The sequence below is a fragment of the Sminthopsis crassicaudata genome, chromosome 3 (assembly GCF_048593235.1).
Source record: "Sminthopsis crassicaudata isolate SCR6 chromosome 3, ASM4859323v1, whole genome shotgun sequence".
In the NCBI taxonomy this organism is placed as follows: Eukaryota; Metazoa; Chordata; class Mammalia; order Dasyuromorphia; family Dasyuridae; genus Sminthopsis; species Sminthopsis crassicaudata.
In genome coordinates this window covers 444114526-444134133 of record NC_133619.1, presented here as the reverse complement: position 1 = coordinate 444134133, position 19608 = coordinate 444114526, and the positions used below count along the sequence as shown (strand labels likewise).

General features: G+C 32.7%; 1 protein-coding gene across 1 annotated transcript in view; it reads right to left on the bottom strand.

The window, feature by feature from the left end:
* The window catches only part of ABCB11 (ATP binding cassette subfamily B member 11), a 126179-nt gene that overhangs the window by 63843 nt on the left and 42728 nt on the right, over window positions 1-19608 (bottom strand). The window contains exons 9-10 of the mRNA XM_074302212.1: window positions 18719-18843; window positions 13362-13536 (exon numbers count right to left, since the gene is read on the bottom strand). Coding sequence (XP_074158313.1) covers window positions 13362-13536; window positions 18719-18843 — 300 coding nt within the window. The remainder of the gene's footprint in view (window positions 1-13361; window positions 13537-18718; window positions 18844-19608) is intronic.

The following is a 19608-nucleotide window of genomic DNA, read 5'->3' as shown; positions in this document are numbered from 1 at the left end:
TCTTTGGGATAAAGGTCCAGTAGAGATGCTGCTGGATCAAAGGGTATGCACAGTTTGATAGCCCTTTGGGTGTAGCTCCAAATTGCTCTCCAAAGTAGCTGGATCAATTCACAAGTCCATCAACAATATATTAGTGTCCCAGTTTTCTCACATCCCCTCCAATATTCATCATTATCTTATCCTGTCATCTTAGCCAATCCTCGAGGTATGTAGTGGTACTTCAGAGTTCTCTTAATTTGCATTTCTCTGACCTATAATAGTGATTTAGAGAATTTTTTCATATGACTAGAAATGGTTTTACTTTCTTCATCTGAAAACTGTTCATATTCTTTGACCATTTATCAGTTGGAGAATGGCTGGAATTCTCATAGATTTGAGTCAATTCTCTATATTTTAGAAATGAGGCCTTTATCAGACCCTTGGATATAAAGTTTTTCCCCCAGTTTTCTTCTTCCTTTCTAATCTTGTATGTATTAATTTTGTTTGTACAAAAATTTTTAATTTAATATAATTAAAATTTTCCAGTTTGCATTTCATACTGTACTCTAAGTCTTCTTTGCCACAAATTGCTTCCTTCTCCATAGATTTGAGAGATAGACTATGCTTTGCTCTTCTGATTTGTTTATATTATCACTCTTTACATCTAAAACATGAACTGATTTCGACCTTATTTTGGTGTCAGTCATTGCCTAGTTTCTGCCTTACTGTTTTCCAATTTTCCCAACAATTTTTTTTCACATACTAAGTTCTTATCCCATAAGTGGGGATCTTGGGTTTATCAAAATTTTTATACTTTTAAAAATTATTTATCTTTACAGTGGTGTTGTTATTGAATGCATTGTTCTCCTGGTTTGCTCATTTTATTCATCAGTTTATAAAAGTCTTCAAAACTATATTTTATAGCATATCTTGTCCTTCCCATCCTGGTTACTTTTCTTGGCACCTATTTGTATAAGTATTTCCTTGTCTCTGAAATATTCACTTGCACATTTCTTATAGTACAATAGTATTCCATCACATTCATATATCACAAATTATTTGGCTATTTCTCAAATGATAGCCATTCCTTTGATTTCCAGTTTTTGCCACAAAAAAAAAAAAAAAAAAAAAAAAAAGATGCTCTAAGTATTTTTGTTTACATACAACTTTTTTTCCCCTTATTTTTTTTTAGCTCTTTTGGGTATAGAGCTAGCAGTAGCATTTCAATTTATTAAGGGTTTTCTGTATACAATGACACTAAAATAAGCACTAGGGTACATGAAAAAATACCACAGTGTCTGTCCTTAGGGAATTTGTACACCATTGGGGGAAATTATATATGCACAAATAATGTGCAATGTGCTTTTAGATACATTATCTTATTTAATTCTTATAAAACTCTCATTAACCTAGGTGCCATCATCAGATAACCAAAATGGATTCTCATAAAAATGTTTCATCTTTGGTCATGAATTGAAACATATTAGAAACTAGATTTAAATCTTGGCCTGCCTGACCCAAAACTCTGTGCTATTTCACCAAAAAAGCATGGTACAAACTAGATAATATTGGAAAAAGACAGTATTTTTGGAAAATTTGAAATATTGAAGATCACTCACATTTGGAAAGTTCTTTATCCATGAATTCTTTTGATAATCTGTTGAACCTGATAGATCTTTTTTCAGAATAATGTTTTTAAATTCAAAAAATAAAGTTTTAGAAAGCCACAGAATTACAAAGAAAATCTATTATGTTGAAATATAGTTAAAATCAACATGGGAGCAGACCAAGATGGCAGAGAGGACACGCATCTTTATCTGAGCTCTCCTTGATGTCCCTCAGATCAATACCAAATCAGGCCTCTGAACTGGTTTTGGAGTGACAAAACCCACAAATATTTGGAGTGTTAACAAATTTCCAGCAGAAGATATTTTGAAAGAACTGAAGAAAATATCTGTTTTAATCAGCATAGAGGAAAGAACTGAGCAGGAGCATAGTTCAGGCAGTATGGGCCCCATATGCTGGGGAATATAATGGGAGGAATCTATAGCAGTGTTGGCTACTCTCTCCTGGTTGTAAGCCAGGAGATCAGCAGATTATCTGTAAGACATTCAACACAAATGCAAAAGGCAAATAGTGAGCCCCTGAACCCAGAATAAGCAAAATGTGGCCACACCCACCCAGGACTAGAAGTTAATCAGCACTGACCCAGCACAGCCACTGTCACCTGTAGAGGAAGCTAGGACAATCTCGCCTTTGCCCTAAAAGCAGACATTAAACTTGTAAAGAAAAAATGAACAAAAAAGCAAGAACTATGACCAAAGATAGTTTTTATGAAGAGAGAGAACAGATTTCAAACCCTGAGCACACTAAAACCAGATCATCTCCAGATAAAGCACAAAGGATGATATATGAGTTGGTTCCCATCTCACAAGACTTTCTTGGAAGAATTCTAAAGGGATTTTTTTATAAGAAAACTAGAAGAAAAATGATGAAAGGAAATAAAAAAATTTGCAAGAGGGTTTGGAAAAGGAAACACAGAGATTATCTGAAGAAAACGCCTTAAAAATATATTTAGTGAAATGAAAAAAGTAAATAACTCCTTACAAAATAGACTTGACAAAATGAAAAAAGAAAAAAAAAACTCCTTGAAAAACATAATTTGTGAAATGGGGGAAAAAATCCATTGAACAAAACAACTCATTTAAAAATTAAATTGGCTAAATATAAAAGGAGCTAAAAAAAGGTAACTGAAGGAAATAAACCATTAAAAATTAGAACTAAACAAATGGAAATGAATAAGTCAATGAGACATCAAGAATCAATTAAATAAAACCAAAAAGAAAAAAAAAAAGAAAAAAAAATAGAAGAAAATGTAAAATACCTCATTGTAAAAACAGATCACCAAGAAAATAGGTATAGGAGAGATAATCTAAAGATTATTGGACTTCTGAAAACCATGTTGAAAAAAGGAGCCTCAACATCATCTTTCAGAAAATAATCAAGGAAAAGTGCACTGATGTCCTAGAACCAGAAGGTAAAATAGCTATTGAAACAATTCATTAGTCTCCTCCTGAAAGAGAACCCAAAATGTAAACTTCAAAAAATATCATAGCTAAATTTCAGAATTATCAGATCAAGGAAAAATATTTCAAGCAGTCAAAAAGAAATAATTCAAATACTGAGAAGCCACAATCAGGATTACCCAGGACCTAGCAGCTTCCATCTCAAAGGATTGAAGGGACTGAAATTTGATACTCTAAAAGGCAAAGGAAGTTGGATTGTAGCCAAGAATTAATTATCCAGAAAAATTGAGCATTATCTTTCAGAGAAAAAGATGGACATTCAATGATACTTTTCATTTATGTCTGTTGAAAAGATCGGAGCTGAACAAAAAATTTGATTCCAAATACAGAACTCAAGATAAACATGAAAAGATAAAAAGGAAAGAATTCTTCAGAACTATATCACTGTTATGGCTATACTTTAGAGACTGCAGGTATAATTTTATTTTATTGTGATAATGTAATTATCACAATAGAGGTAGAAATGCTATTGTACTGGAAAAAGAATAAAGTGGAGGTAAAATGAGAGAAATTACCTTTCATGAAGAGGCAATGACCTATTTATTATATTTGAGGGGATGAACATTGCATGAATCTTACTCTCATATGTGGCTCAAAGAGCGAATATGAGACAAATTTAACTTCACCAAGAAACTTGTCCCACCCCATAGTGAAATGGGAGGGGAAAGGAGAAAGGAAAGAGGGAGGCTAATAATAGTGAATACAGAAATAGTAGGGGAAAGATATAAGAAAGGGGGAGGGACTGTAAAGGGGGAGGGCTATTGGAAGTAGGTAGTGGTCAGAAGCAAAATACTGGAGAGGAGGGAAAGAGGGAAAGGAAAGAGAAAAGCACTATTTGGAGTAAATGACAGGAACTACAGAATTAATCATTTTAGCTGTGAATGTGAATGGGATAAACTCTCCCATAAAACAGAAGTGGATAGCAGATTGGATTAAAAGCCAGAATCCTACAATATGTTGTTTACAAGAAACATATTTAAAGCAAAGTGATACTTACTGAATAAAGGGAAAAGGCTGGAGCATAATCTATTATGCTTCAGGTGAAGTAAAAAAAAATCAGGGATAGCCATCCTGATCTCAGTTCAAGCAAAAGCAAAAATTGATCTTATTAAAATAGATAAAGAAGGAAACTATATCTTGCTAAAGGGTACCATAGATAATAGAAATAATATCAATACTAAACATATATGCACTTAGTGGTAGAGCATCCAAATACCTGGAGAAGAAGTTGAGAGCTGCAAGAAGAAATAGACAGCAAAACTATACTAGTGGAGGATCTCAAGCTTGCTCTCTCAGAACTAGATAAATTGAGCCATAAAATAAATAAGAAAGAAGTTAATGAGATAAATAGAATTTTAGAAAAGCTAGGTATGATAGAGTTTTGGAAAAAATTGAATAGAGACAGAAATGAGTATACTTTTGTTTCTTGGCAGTTTATGGAACCTATACAAAATTGACCATATATAAGGGCATAAAAACCTCAAAATCAAATGCAGAAAGGCAGAGATAATAAATTTATCTTTTTCAAATCATGATGCAATAAGAATCACATGTAAAGAGCCAGGGAAAAATAGACCAAAAATTAATTGGAAACTAAATAATCCGATCCTAATTAGATCTTAAGTAATCTAATTAGTGGATAAAACAATAAATCACAGACACAATCAATAATTTCATCCAAGAGAATGACAATAATGAGAAAACACCAAAATATGTGGGATGTGGCCAAAGAAGTTCTTAGGGGAATTTTTTATCTCTACATGCTTACTTGCACAAAATAGAGAAAGAAAAGATCAATTCATTGATCATGTAAATAAAAAAGCTAGAAAAATAACAAATTAAACCCCCCCTCAAGTTAATGCCAAATTTGAAATTCTGAAAATAAAAGGGAAGATTAATAAATTTGAAAGTAAAAAAACTATTGGACTCATAAGTAAAACTAAGAGCTAGTTTTATGAAAAAAAAAAAAAAAAGATAAACCTTTACTTAATTTGATCAGAAAAAGGAAAAAAGAAAATTAAATTGTTGTTTCAAAAATTAAAAGGATGAACTTTCCACCAATGTAGAGGAAATTGGAGCAATAATTAGGAAGTATTCTGCCCAACTGTATGTCAATAAATATGATCATCTAAGTGAACTGGATCTATATTTACAAAAAAATATATTGCCCAGACTAACAGAGGAGGAAACAAATTACTTAAATAATCTCATTTTAGAAAAAGAAATTGAACAAGCTATTAATCAAGTCCCTAAGAAAAAATCTCCAGGGCCAAGAGATTTACTTGTGAATTCTACCAAACATTTAAAGAACAGTTAATTCCAATATCATACAAATTCTTTGGAAAAATAGGGAAAGAAGGAATCCTACTAAATTCTTTTTATTACACAGACATGGTGCTGATACTTAAACCAGACAGGGTCAAAACAGAGAAAGAAAATTATAGACCAATTTCCCTAATGCATATTGATGCAAAAATCTTAAATAAAATATTAGCAAAGAGATTACAGCAAATTATCTCCAGGATAATACACCATGATCAAATAGGATTTATATCAGGAATGCAGCATACTTGACTATATCAATAACCAAACTGACAAAAATCATATGATTATCTCAATAGATGCAGAAAAAGCATTTGACAAAATTCAACATTCATTATTATTAAAAAACACCAGAGAGAATATAGGAATAAATGGAGTTTTCCTTAAAATGATCAATAGTATCTACGTAAAACCATCAGAAAGCATCATATGTAATGAGGACAAACTAGAACCATCCCAATAAGATCAGGAGTGAAATAAGATTGCCCACTATCACCATTACTACTCAATTAGCTTTGGCAATGAGAAATAAAAGAGATTAAAGGAATTAGAATAAGTAAAGAGGAAACAAAATTATCTCTCTTTGCAGATGATAAGATGCTATACTTAGAGAATCCTAGAGAATCAACTAAAACAATTTACAATTGTAGCAAAATTCCAGCACATAAATCATCAGCATTTTTATATATTACCAACAAAGTCCAATAGGAAGAGATACAAAGAGAAATTCCATTTAAAATGACTATAGATAATATAAAAATATTTGTAAGTCTACCTGCCAAGGCAAAATCAAAAACCATATGAATACAAAACACTTTCCACACAAACAAAGTCAGATCTAATCTTTTGGGAAACAGTCAAATGCACAGGGGTAGGCCAGGCTAATATAATAAAAATGACAATACTATCTAAATTAATATACTTAATCAGTGCCATACCAATCAAATTCCCAAGAAATTACTACACAGAACTAGAAAAAATAACAAAAGTCATCTGGAAGAACAAAAGATCAAGAATTTCAAGAGAATTAATAAAACAAAATGCAAATGATTGTGGCTTACCTTACCAGACCTAAAACTATATTGTAAAGCAGCAGTCATCAAAACCATTTGGTACTGGCTAAGAAATAGAATAATTGATTAGCTCAAAGGATAAAATAGTTGATAACTGGGACAGCTAGGTGGTACAGTGCAAAGCACCAACCCTGAAGTCAGGAGGACCTGAGTTCAAATTTGATCTCAGACACTTAACACTTCCTAGCTGTGTGACCCCAGACAAGTCACTTAATCCCAGTTGCCTCAGAAAAAGAAAAAAAAATAGTCAATGACTACAGTAATCTAGTGTTTTATAAACCCCAAAACCCCAGCTTTTGAGATAAGAACTCACTATTTGACAAAAACTACTGGGAAAATGGAAATTGGTATGGCAGAAACTAGGCATTGATCCACACCTAATACTCTATACTAAGATAAGATTGAAACAGGTTCATGATTTAGACATAAAAAGTGATTTTATAAGCAAATTAGAAAAACAAAAACAAAGAATAATTTACCTCTGAGATTGTTGGAAAAGGAAGGAATCTGTGACCAAAGAACTGGAGTACATTATTGAATGCAAAATGAATAATTTTGATTATATTAAGCTTATAAGTTTTTGTACAAACAAAACCAATACAGAAAAATTAGAAGGGACACAATAAACTGGGGGAAATTTTTTACATTCAAGGGTTCTGATAAAGACCTCATTCCTAAAATACATAGAGAATTGATTCAAATTTATAAGAATTCAAACCACTCTCAAATTGATAAATGGTCAGAGGATATGAACTAAGCAATTTTCAGATGAAGAAATTAAAACAAAAAAAAAGGAAAGAAGAACCATTTCTAGTCATATGAAAAGGTGCTCTAAATCATTTTTGATCAGAGAATGCAAATTAAGACAACTTTAAGGTGCTACTACACACCTCTCAGGTTGGCTAAAATGACAGGAAAATATAAATATAATGATGAATGTTGGAGTGGATGTGGGAAAATTGTTGGTGGGGTTGTGAACTGATTCAGCCATTCTGGAGAGCAATTTGGAGTTATGCACAAAGGGCTAACAAACTGTGCATACCCTTTGATCCAGCAGTGTTTCTACTGAGCTTGTATCCTAAAGAGATCATAAAGGAGGGAAAGACACCCATATGTACCAAAATGTTTGTGGCAGCCCTTTTTGTAGGGACAAGAAACTGGAAACTTGTGGATGTCTATCACTTGGAGAATGGTTGAACAAGTTATGGTATAAGAATGTTATGGAATATTATTGTTCTAAAAGAAATGACCAGCAGGATGATTTCAGAGAGACCTGGAGAGACTCACGTGAACTGATGGTAAGTGAAATGAGCAGAACCAGGAGATCATTATACACAGCAAGATTATATGATTATCAGTTCTGATGGCATGGCTCTTGTCAACAATGAGATGACTCAGTCCAGTTCCAATGGTCTTGTGATGAAGAAAGCCATCTGCACACACAGAGAGGATAGTGGGAATTGAATGTGGACCACAACATAGTATTTTCACTGTTTTTATGTTGTTGTTTGCTTGCATTTTGTTTTCTTTCTCATTTTTTTCTTTTTGATCTGATTTTTCTGGTGCAGCATAATATTTGTGGAAATATGTATAGAGGAATTGCACATGTTTAACACATATTATATCATTTGCCTACTAGGATAGGGGGTAGGGGAAGGAAGGGAAAAAAATTAGAACATAGAATTTTGTAGGAGTGAATGTCAAAATTTATATATGTATTTAATTTGAAAATAAAGAGCTTCAATTTAAAAAAAGAAAAAAAAAACAATTAAAATCAAACAGTTTTTTTTTTTAAGTTCACTGATCCCAAATTAAGATATTCTGTTATAAGGGTTTTTGAGTAAGAGAGTCACATGATGACATTTGTAGGTTAACAATATTGAAGGTAGGGGATTGATTAAGGAAGAACAAGAATAGAGACAAAGACAAATTAGGAGGTCATTATAATAATAGCCCAGATAAGAAATGATGGGGTCATAAACTATACTAATGTCAATATGAATGGAATGGAGAGAAAGAATATAAGAGATAATTTGGGGGGAAAAACCCCAAAAATTAACCTAGTGCTTGACATATAGTTGGTGCTTAATAAATGCTTTTTTAAGTTCATTGATTGTGGAGTTGGCAGAGGAAAGCAGCAAAATGACTCCATGATTTAAGGGTAACTAGAAGATTAGTAGATCCCTCAAAAGAAATAGGGAATTAGGAAAGTAGCAAAGGCTATTGGGAGTTATGATAAACTCAACTTTGGCCATGTTGAGTTTGAGGTTTCAGTATATAGAGAGGTGTTCAGCAAATTGGGGAGTTAAAACTAAGTATGGAAAGCCATATAGCTTCTTACATAGTAATGATCATTGAACCTGCAAGAACAAATGAAATCACCAAAGAAAATATGATAGAGAGGAGAGAAGTGGGATGAAATATTTAAACAACAGTCTCAGAAATGGGAAGATGATGAACTGTGGAAGGAGACTAAGAAAGAACAATCAGAGAGGCAAGAGAATCAGGAAGCCAAGGAAAGATAAATTATCCAGGAATAAGTAATGTATAATCTGAAAGTTTCAGAGAATTCTAAGATAATTACTGAATAAAAAAAAGTGGATTTGTCAATTAAGAGTTTTAGTGACTTTTGAGGAAGAATTTCAATAGTTAGAAGTCAGATTTCCAGGGTCTGAGGTATGACTAGGTGGAGTTATAGGAGAAGTCATTATAAATTACCCTTTCTGAAAGATCAAGAGTGAAGAAGAGAAATACATACTGACGGCTTGAGGTGGTGGCAGATTCAAGGCAAGTTGCTTTTTTTTTTTTTTTTTTTTTAAGATAAGAGAGACTGCAACATGTATTGACTAGATTAAGGAAACTATCTAGACATGGCAATAGTGGCTAATCTATGACTTCAGCTCTTACTCAGGCTTTGTCAGCCCCTTTTTTCATTCAAGGATAGTCTAGGCTACATAGTCAGGCATTACTAGGGGGTACAGTGACATTAGAAACTCAAGTATTCTGGTGATTTATGTTTGCACAAATGCTATATCCAAAAGGAACATAGCAAGCATTTTTAAATATTATGTAGACATGGCAGGAAGAAGGAGGAAATAACGGAAGACCTTGTTGTGTGGGAAATTGGGAGGTATGTCCCATCTTTACTTTTGGTTGAAGGTTAGAGAATCAGATGGGAAAGGCATTTATATAAAGTAAGCAGTTGGCTAGAAAAATGTTATCTGAGAATAGTTCTGGGATTTGTTTTTAATTGTCCTTTAAGAGTAGTGGGTTCTTTTAATATCTTGGCAATGTTTAAAAAAAAAACAAAAAAAAAAAAACATGATCAATGTCCCCAAGATACTGTAAGATTGATTATATGATTTTTATAAGAGTGATACAAGAAGGGAAGCCATGAATAAGGTTCAAGCTATATTGATAAAAGGAATCTCCATATCTATAAGGTCACAGGTTTATTTGAGCATTGAATATAAAGTTACTAAAAGTCAGTACGGCCTTTTACCAAGAATAAATTCTATAAAATTAATGACATTTTTCTTTTTTTAAATAAAGTAACTAGACTACAGTTATAGAATATGTAATATATTCTATATATTTATATGTAGATATATAATACATATGTAATACATATAATATATATGTAATATAAAGATATATACTTAGATTTCAAATTATATGACAGTCTTTAGCACTATGCTTAAAATAAAGAGAGATATGACCTAGATGGTTTTACTTTTAAATGAATTTAGAACTGACTTAATGACATACTCCAGAGAGCCATAGTTGATTAATGCCAATTTAGAGGGAAATATCTAATGACACAAAGTGACACAATCTTTGGTTGTATATACAGTTCGATATTTTCATCAGTGACATAGATGACATCCTTACAGTTTATATATGGCATGAATATTAGTGAAAGAGCTAACATATTGCACATAAGATTCTAGTGTGAGTAAGCTCTCAGTACTCTAGAATGATGGTATGATTTGAATTAGAGAGAAATATTCAGTTCTACACTTAAAATCAAATTTACAAATATAGAATCAGGAAATCATGTCTAAACAACCATTTCGATAGGGAAAGGTAGGGGTATAAATGGGCTGGGGTTCTTTGAGACTAGACATTCTCATCTTGTTGAGGCTAGAAATGCAGTGACTACACACATGTCCAATCTTTCTAATGGTCAGTTCCTAGTTCTTTGATCAGCTCCATTTCTGGCCTGGCTAAATTTGACCTTTCTTAGAGGCACTCTTGCTCATTCTCTGAAACCTGCTAAATTGATCCCTCACTTTTCTAGTCAAACCTAGCCACATTGTAGCTTGGAAGAACTCAAAACAGTCCAGTAATTTCTACTTCATTAGCTCTAGACATTACAGGTTTATGGCTTAACTACCACATAGTTCTTAAAAATGCTTCCCAGCTGTTGCAGTCTATACCAAAGGAATGTGAGGTTATATCAGGTTTTGATGTGAGGCTAAGGAAAGGAGCATGGGACTCTGGGAAAATCAAAGCTAAAAGTAATACCATAATGGGGACTTTAGTCAGCCTTCTCAAAGCAGCAGGAGGACACAGGGCTCCTAAGGGACTGGTAAGAGGAGATTTCAGGAAGAGAAGAACAAAGAGGGAGATAAGACCTAGCCAAAGACAAATTTCACTTGCAAGTTATTTTGAGATTACCCTTCCTTCAGAGACCAAGTTAGCTTTTATTTTCCAAACTTTCTATTTCCTCTCTTCTTAGCTATTAGCAATTCAATTTCACCAGTTAGAGATTCATTGAGTTAAGAAGTCAACATCTCTGAGACACTTAAAGAAAGATAAGCAATGCAAAGCTTGGAATCTAATTTAAAACAAAAACAAAAAAAAATAATAGTTGGATAAGAAAGGAAATGGAATCTTCAATTAAAAGAAAAAGAAAGGAGAGTTCATGGTCTTAGAACCCAATAAATAATTGTATTTGATCTAATGAAAAGAAATTGGCCCACTTAGAGTTACTTCAGAGGGTCTGGAGAGGATCTTCATGGGTATTAGAGAAGCTTCCTATTTCATTTAGTTGCCTTTTCCTTCAGTCTAGCAGCCCCGTAACATTTGATGATGTAAAAGCAACCGTTATAGCATTGTGAAAAGAGCATTCAATTCAGAATCACAGGGCCTGGATTTCCAAGTACTAGTTATGTACCACTGGCTAAGTGACCATACTTCTTCAATTTCAATATCCTCATTAGTAAATGAAGAATGTTGAATGAGATGACAACAAGCTTGTCTTCCAACTCTAAATCTATGATCCTCTGATAATAATTGTGAATGTTATAAAGATTTAGTAATAGATAACTTTGGCCATCATCATTATTATGTAGGGATTTAAGGTTTAGCAAACTTTATCTCATTTGATCTTCACATACCTTAAAGTAATAAGGGAAGTGCTATGAATAACAGCTAGATAAAGATTAAGTGACTTGTCTAGGGCCACACAGTTACCCAAGTATATGAGGCAAAATCTGCACTCAGGTTTTCCTATTTATTCTATTTACTACAAGATCACATTGCTTATAGCATGTTATATTTATCTTCTTCTCCCTCCATCCAATACAACATCACAAGGTTTAAAAGGTAGCAACAGGAAGGCAGAAAAAGCTAAGATTAAGGGGATAAAAATTAACAATTAGAACATAGGGCACAGAAGGAGTGGGTCAATATGGGAGAGATTTCCTGTAGAAAATAGTATTTGTGCCACAAATATCTACTATGTGTTTTATCTTTAGACAGAATATCAAATGGGAGTCAGTTGTGGAAGGAACTACTTATATTGTTTAAAAATCAGAGAATAAATGATTCATTAATATGCTCTTCAAGTAGAGAAGCTAATGACCTCATAGGTCTATTATGCATTCATTTCATTATTACAAAAATATATATCAGAAACTTTGGATTCAGATATACAATGAAACTAGTTAAAATTCTGTTCACTTTTCTGAGACAATGTGAGTATAGCAAAACAATAAATCCCACACTTCTGTTTCTAACTAATCTATTTCTGGTGCAGGGCATTTTTATTTATTTATTTATTTTTGCTAAGAGTCTATGAATGCTGAGTATTTGGAGGGAAGAGTGGCATTTTATTTGATTGAACTCTATGAATTCCTTAACAAAGAACTATAGTTAGGTACAAATTAGTGCAAATAGTGAATCTCCTGACTAGATTGCATTTATTAAAATTCACACTATTTGAATATAATTATGGAAAATAGGCTCATTGGTCCCAGAACAATGGAAATATGCAGTGCAAATTTGAACAGTACAATCACATTGGAAGAGTCATTATTTACAATGATCAGTAACTAACTGTACTATTTCTCCTTACTTTTTAAGACAAATTTGCTGATTCTCTTATTTTAGAAAGGCGAACTTCAAATGTATCCTGAAATGCAGTAGCTATGGAACTTCCTATATAAGATCAACATGGCCAATAATATATATTTACATTACCTGCTCAGTTGAGGATATTATTGGCTTGATACTTAATAAGCTATTATGTTGCACAATTACACCTATTAGTATATGCTATAATATAGCTCAATTATATGAGCCAGCTAATTTTCAGCTGAAGACATGGCTGGTTTTTCATTTTCATGGCATATTATCTTCTGGACTGCACTCAAACAACCATTGTTTTATAGCTATAAAAACTCTGGCTAATTGCAAATCATTAAACTTTTGATCCAGTCAATTCAAGATCATTCCCCATAAAATGCAGAAGCATATCTTGATTATGCAGATGGACAAAATTAAACACTATCAAATAAGTGATGCTTTCCTTGCTCAGAAAGTAAGGGAGTAAACAGCGGACTTTCCTGAGAAATCAGTCCAAAATGAAATGAAATGTCACTGGACTCAAAAGTACCTGTAGAAGAGTTCCTGGTGAATATTCACCTTCATCCAGGACAAGCTTTGAGCCATACCAGAAGGCTAATGAATAACTCATGAAAATGATGCACCACATGTATCCAGTAAATAATCCCATTATCATCCCTTTTCGAATCCCCCAGCGCTGGGCAAACACAAGATTTTTCTCATACCTGTGAAGAGAGACAAAAAAAAAAAAAAAAAAAAAAGTCACATGCTTCACAATTATTGGGAATATATGGTTGGGAAGTTATTTCCTATCCCAATGTCATAGGACATATCCCCTCCAGCCACTATAGTTACAACATCATGGTGTTTCTGGATTGTGATCTATAATTTTAATCATCTATTTGAGACACTCTGTTGCTATTTTTCCACATGTTATTTTTTTTTAATAACTTGAGAATTTAAAAAACATAAACCTATAGAGCTTAAGTTCCAAGATTCTTCTATTTTGGGTAACATACCACCTTCCTCCTCATTCAAATCTAGTTTATTTAAAATTCAAAGCATAGTCTATAATTGATACTATTTTTCAGTGTATCTTTATGTACTTTTTTAAAACCCTCAAAGAGATCTTATTTTAGGTACTTGATTTATTTGCAAGGCAATATGGCATAAAAATAATATGGCTTCCATTTGTTATTAACAATAAAACAATTGATAGTTATTAAGGATGAGGTAAATTCAGAGGAAGATAGGCACTTCAGGTAAGGCCTAGACCATATGACCTTGGAAGGACCTTGAAAATCTAATATTCGACACTTTTACAAATTATTGATTATGACAGACTCCTGATGGTGTGCAGTTCACCATTTTAAAATGTTAAGACTATAGCCTCAGAGTTGGAAAAGATTTTAAAGATTAGCCAATATCACCTTTATAGATGAAGAAATTGGACCCCTGGTAGTTAAGTGATTTGCCCTTGGAGGAAGAGATTTTTGAATCATGTCCGTTGCCTAAAATTTTTATAGTGTTTCCTCTGCAGCATATTCCCTATGAAAAAAAGCATGGGACTTCTGCAGTTCCTACACAACCTATTTTCTTGTTAAGTTGGCACATTCACAATAATGGAATAAACTAAACACTATGATCACACTGCATTCTGTGAGAGAAGAAAAGTTTTAAATAAATAAAGAAAAAGTGGCAATTTTATGAAGTTATGACTTCTCTTTTGACTGTGGGATAAGTGATTTATTTTCATTATTTATAAGAATAATTAATTTGGGGTGCAGTGGATAGGGGACCAGGAAGTCCTAATTGAAGTCAGGAGAACCTGAGTTCAAATTTGACCTCAGACACTTAATACTTCCTAGCTGTGTGTCCCTGGGCACGTCACTTAACCCCAATGGCCTCAGGGGGAAAAAAAAAAAAGAAGAAGAATAAGAATTAATTTTTGTAGTTACAATCTTCAGTATACTCATGTTGAGTTTTGCTTGCAAAAATTAAGACCATTTCAAAAGTTCAAAATGCTAATGGATCCCATCCTAGTATAAAATGTAGTTACCATCTAAGAACAAGTTATTTTCTTTAAAAGCAACAAACTGAGAATTAATATTACATGGCATATTTGTCTAATATGGATAGCCACCAGAATCTAAGGACTTAGTAAATCAGAATCTATATCTTTTTAAGTATTATATGTAAGATATGTATATATATATATATGTATATATATATACATAATTTTTAAAAAGGAACAAATTATTTAAAGTCAACTGACTTTATGATGTTTAAACTAGATATTCTAAATCAATCAAATCAGGATTGAGGAAGAACAAATGTTCTAATTTTTTTTTAAAGGTAAAAAACAAATCTATGTAGACCAATGAACTTGATATCAACTCCTAGCAAAATTCTACAACATATTCCTTTTGAACATGTAGGAAAAGCTCTCAATGAGCCAATATGGCTATATCAAAAATAAGTCAGGCCAGGCTGCCTTTTTATAGTGCTTACTAGACTTGAATTAACACATATATCTTCCTGAATTTTAGCAATCTGTCTCTCATGTCATTCTTATGGGGGAAAAATAGAATGATATAGTAGAGACAAAAATATAGTTAGATCAAGTCATAACTGTATGAATGGCTGGACCCCAAAATAGTTATTAATAATTCAATAAGAACTTGAAATGAAGTTTCCTATGGAGGATTCTTTGAATCTCTGCATGGACCTTGTTCACGATTTGGAAAAAGGTAGAGATGGGGTATTTATCAATTTTATAGGTGACACAAAATTTCAAGGATAGATGACTCTCAAGGGAACATAGTAAGAATTCAACAGATCTTGATAAACTAGAAGAGATATGTCAAACATGAAGCCCGTGGACTTCTTAAAGCCCACAGTCCAATTACTGCTACAAACCAGTTTTCTATGAGTATGGTACCACTGGGCAAGATTAAAAAAAATTCAATAGAGATGAAATTGAAGCCTTACATTTGGGTTCAGAAATCAATTTAAGAAGTGTCAGATAGGGAACTTGTGGTTAGAAAGCAGTTCATCTAAAAAGAAAGATCTAGGGATTTTAATGGATTTCAAGCTCAATATGAGTAACAATGAGAAATGACAGCTTTGGAAAGCTAATTCAACCTTAGGAAATAATAGTCCTGGTATATTCTTTCCTGGTCAGACAGCATATGGAATAATGAGTTATATTCTGGATGCCATAGTTTAGGAAGAACTTTGATTAAGTTTGTTGATAAAATGTTCAGAAGATTGTGATGGGCCTGAAGATATCATTATATGAGAAATGGTTGAAAGAAATTGGTATGTTTAAGTTAGAGAAGAGAAAATAGAGGAAAATGACAGCAATATTCAAGTATTTGAAAATCTGCCTTATAGAAAATACTTTGTGTTGCTTAAAGAGTAGCATCAGGACCAGTTGTTAGAAATTGTGAAGAGGCAGATTGATAAGGAAAAACTTCCTAATAATTAGAGCTCTCCAAAATAGAAAATGGTAGCCTGGGAAGTAGTGGGTGCCTTAAGTCAATAAGCATTTATTAAGCATTTACTATGTGTTAGACACAGTGCTAAGTGCTAGTAATACCAAAGCCTGCAGAGAAAAAAGATAATGCCTGCACTTACAGAGCTTGCAAGGAAACTGAAAACAGGAAAGTGAAAGGAGTGGGGTAAGGGAAAATGTAGAAGAAAAAAGAAAGTCCAGGAGGAGAGTCCAAATTGTTACCTGGAGATTTTTTTATCAAAAATAAATTTGAAAGATGTTAGCCCTTTTCAACCCCGAGATTCTATAAATTTTTAACTCATTTAGGTTAACAAATATGTATTAAGTGCCTACTCTTAAATGCAAGATACCACAACTAGGCTTTGGTTAGGATTAAAAAAAAAAGCAAAAAACAATTTCCAGAGGAAAACAAAAAATATGTTTGATAAATACAAAGACTAAAGTTACTGGGAGAAGGGCTCACTGATAAAAACATGTAGGAAAACTGGTCAACAGTCTAGTCAAAATTAGGGTTAGATAAATACCTCCCAATACACATTTTTGAAAAGCTTCAAACGGGTATATGACTAAGATATAGAAGTTCACATCAGAAATAAATTGAGAGGGAAGGAACAAATTATTTTTTTAAATTTATAATTAGCAGAAGAGTTTGTAACTAAAAAATGATGGGATCACACATGTTAAAATGGATCATTTTTATTATATGATTATTACAAACCTACTATAGCAAAAATTAGAAGTAAAATAGGTAACTGGGGAAAATCTTTGCATTGACAAATGCAAATATCTTATTTGATATTATATATCTTTTTTGATAAATATCTTATTTCCAAGATATATAAGGAATAGATCCAAATTCATAAGATCAAGAATCATTCCTCCAAATAATATGAAAGATTTTGAAAAAATGGGAACAGTTTTCAAAGAAAAAAAATGCAACCCATTGGCAAACATATGGGAGGAAATGTTCTAAATAATTAACAATTAGAAAAATACAATTTAAAGAAACTTTGAAGTTCTCCCTCACATCTACTAGACTAACAAAAGATGACAAAAGAGGAACATGACAAATGGTAGTGGGGTTGTGGAAAAACAGATACAAGAAAGGTGGAGCTGTGAATTGGTCTAGAATAAGCAATTTGGATTTATGTCCATAAAATTACCAAAATGATCATATATACCCCTTGATCCAACTATACCACAACTACCCCCAAAGAGGATGTAAAAAGAGGGAAAAGATCTATATGTACAAAAAATATTTATAATAGTTTTTATTGTAGCCCAAAATTGCAAACTGACAATATCCACTTATTGGTGAACAATAAAATAACATTGTAATATCTGAATGTAATATAATATTATTATGCAATAAGGAATAATAAAATGAACCATTTTAGAGGAATCTGGGAAGACCCATATGAACTGATGCAGAATAAAGACAGTGGGACCAGGAAAATAATTTATGAGTGAAAACTTCAAAAAACTTTGGAACTCATCAATACAAGATCAACCTGGAATCCAAAATAATGAATATGAGACATAGAACATTTCTAAAATGTAGAAAGAGATGGATATATTTAGGCATGATTATTGTGGGAATTAATGTGGGGGGGGGGCTTCAGAAAAAGTCTTTAGGGATGAGGCTTTAGGGACCAGAAAGGAGTCTTGAGTGGGAAAAAAGATTCTAGAAGAAATTTGGAAGGAGCAAATTTCAAACATAGTGAATGTCTTATGGAAGCACAAGATGGAATGAAATGAAATACTGAGTTCCTGATGCTGAGCCAAATAAGCAGAACCAGGAATATACTGTACACAGTAACAGCAAAATTATTCAATGATCAACTATGAAAAACTAAGTTTTTCTCAGGGGTTCAGTGATCTAAGGCAATCGCAATAAATTTTGGATAGAAAATGCCATCTGCATTCAGAGAGAAAATTGTGGAGACTGAATTTGAACCAATATATGCGATGCTCAATTTTTTTTTCCTTTTTCTTCTGTTTTTTTTTTCCTCTCATGATTTTTCCCTTTTGTTTTGATTTTTCTCTCTCAAATATATATTTTAAAAATCATTGTACATGTGCAACCAGAAAAAAAAATTTAAAAAAAAAAAGAATATTGAATTCCAGGGAAAAGCAGCTATTTGTGATTCTAATTGTCTGGAACATAGAATAAATGAAAAGGCACAATTTAAAATAACATTGAAAACATAGAAAAGAGTCAGTTTATGGAAGGCATTCTTTGTTGTGAGTTTTCTTGTTGTCTGTTGAATCCTTTGAGAAAATTATCATCACTGTACTAGTTTCTAAGTTGAGTAGTTAAATTAAGATAACGGGGAAGATACTGGAGATTGCTAAAAATAAAAACATAATAAAAATACAAAGGAACCAACCTTTCTACCTCTTTCTTTTCACCACCAAAAGCAGCCACTGTTCTAATTGAGGAAAGAACTTCATCAGCCACAGATCCAGCTTTGGCATATGCCTTCAACTCTCTGCCAGTGAGTTTGGCCACACTCTGAAAGCATAAGCAAGAAAGAGAAACCAGAGAGAGTGTAATAAAGTCAGCTAATTTGTCATTGTGGTGCTTCCTCTTACTAAATAAATCATTTTTCTTGCATGATAAAGCAGCTAAATTATAAAGTGGATAGAGAGACCCTACTTGAAATCAGGGAGAATACAGTTATTGTAGAACAATAGGACAAGTCTTCCACCTTTATCTCCAGCAAAAAGATGATTACTCACTAAAGGTATGGATAATTGTTAGTCTTTTTTTTTTAAGCAATAAAGTATTATTTAATTAAGATTTCTACACCAGATCATCACATGAATCCAAGAGACAAACAAACAAAAAGCTAAGTATCCCTCATCTCACCTTTTAATTATATCATTATGAGGCAGCTTTGTGGTACAGCACATATAGTACTAGACCCTGATGTCAAAAAAAATGAGTTCAAGTCTAGGCTCAGATAGTTACAAGTTGTGTAACTCTGAACAAGTCACAACCTTTGTCTGACTCAGTTAGGGAGAGAATAGTGCCTCACTAATTCATCTTGGGGCTTCTATAAAATAATGACATCTACCTCACAGGGTTGTTGAGCATCAAATGAGATTGTATTTGTGAAGTACTTAATACAATACCTGAAGCACTTATTAAATGTCTATTACCTCCCTCATGCTATTGGGAAATTTGTGTGTTAGGTAGACCTTGCCAACTACTTCTGATTGATGATTTAGTTATGGAATTTGTGAATCTTTTTTCAGTTTCTATGTGAAATTTATT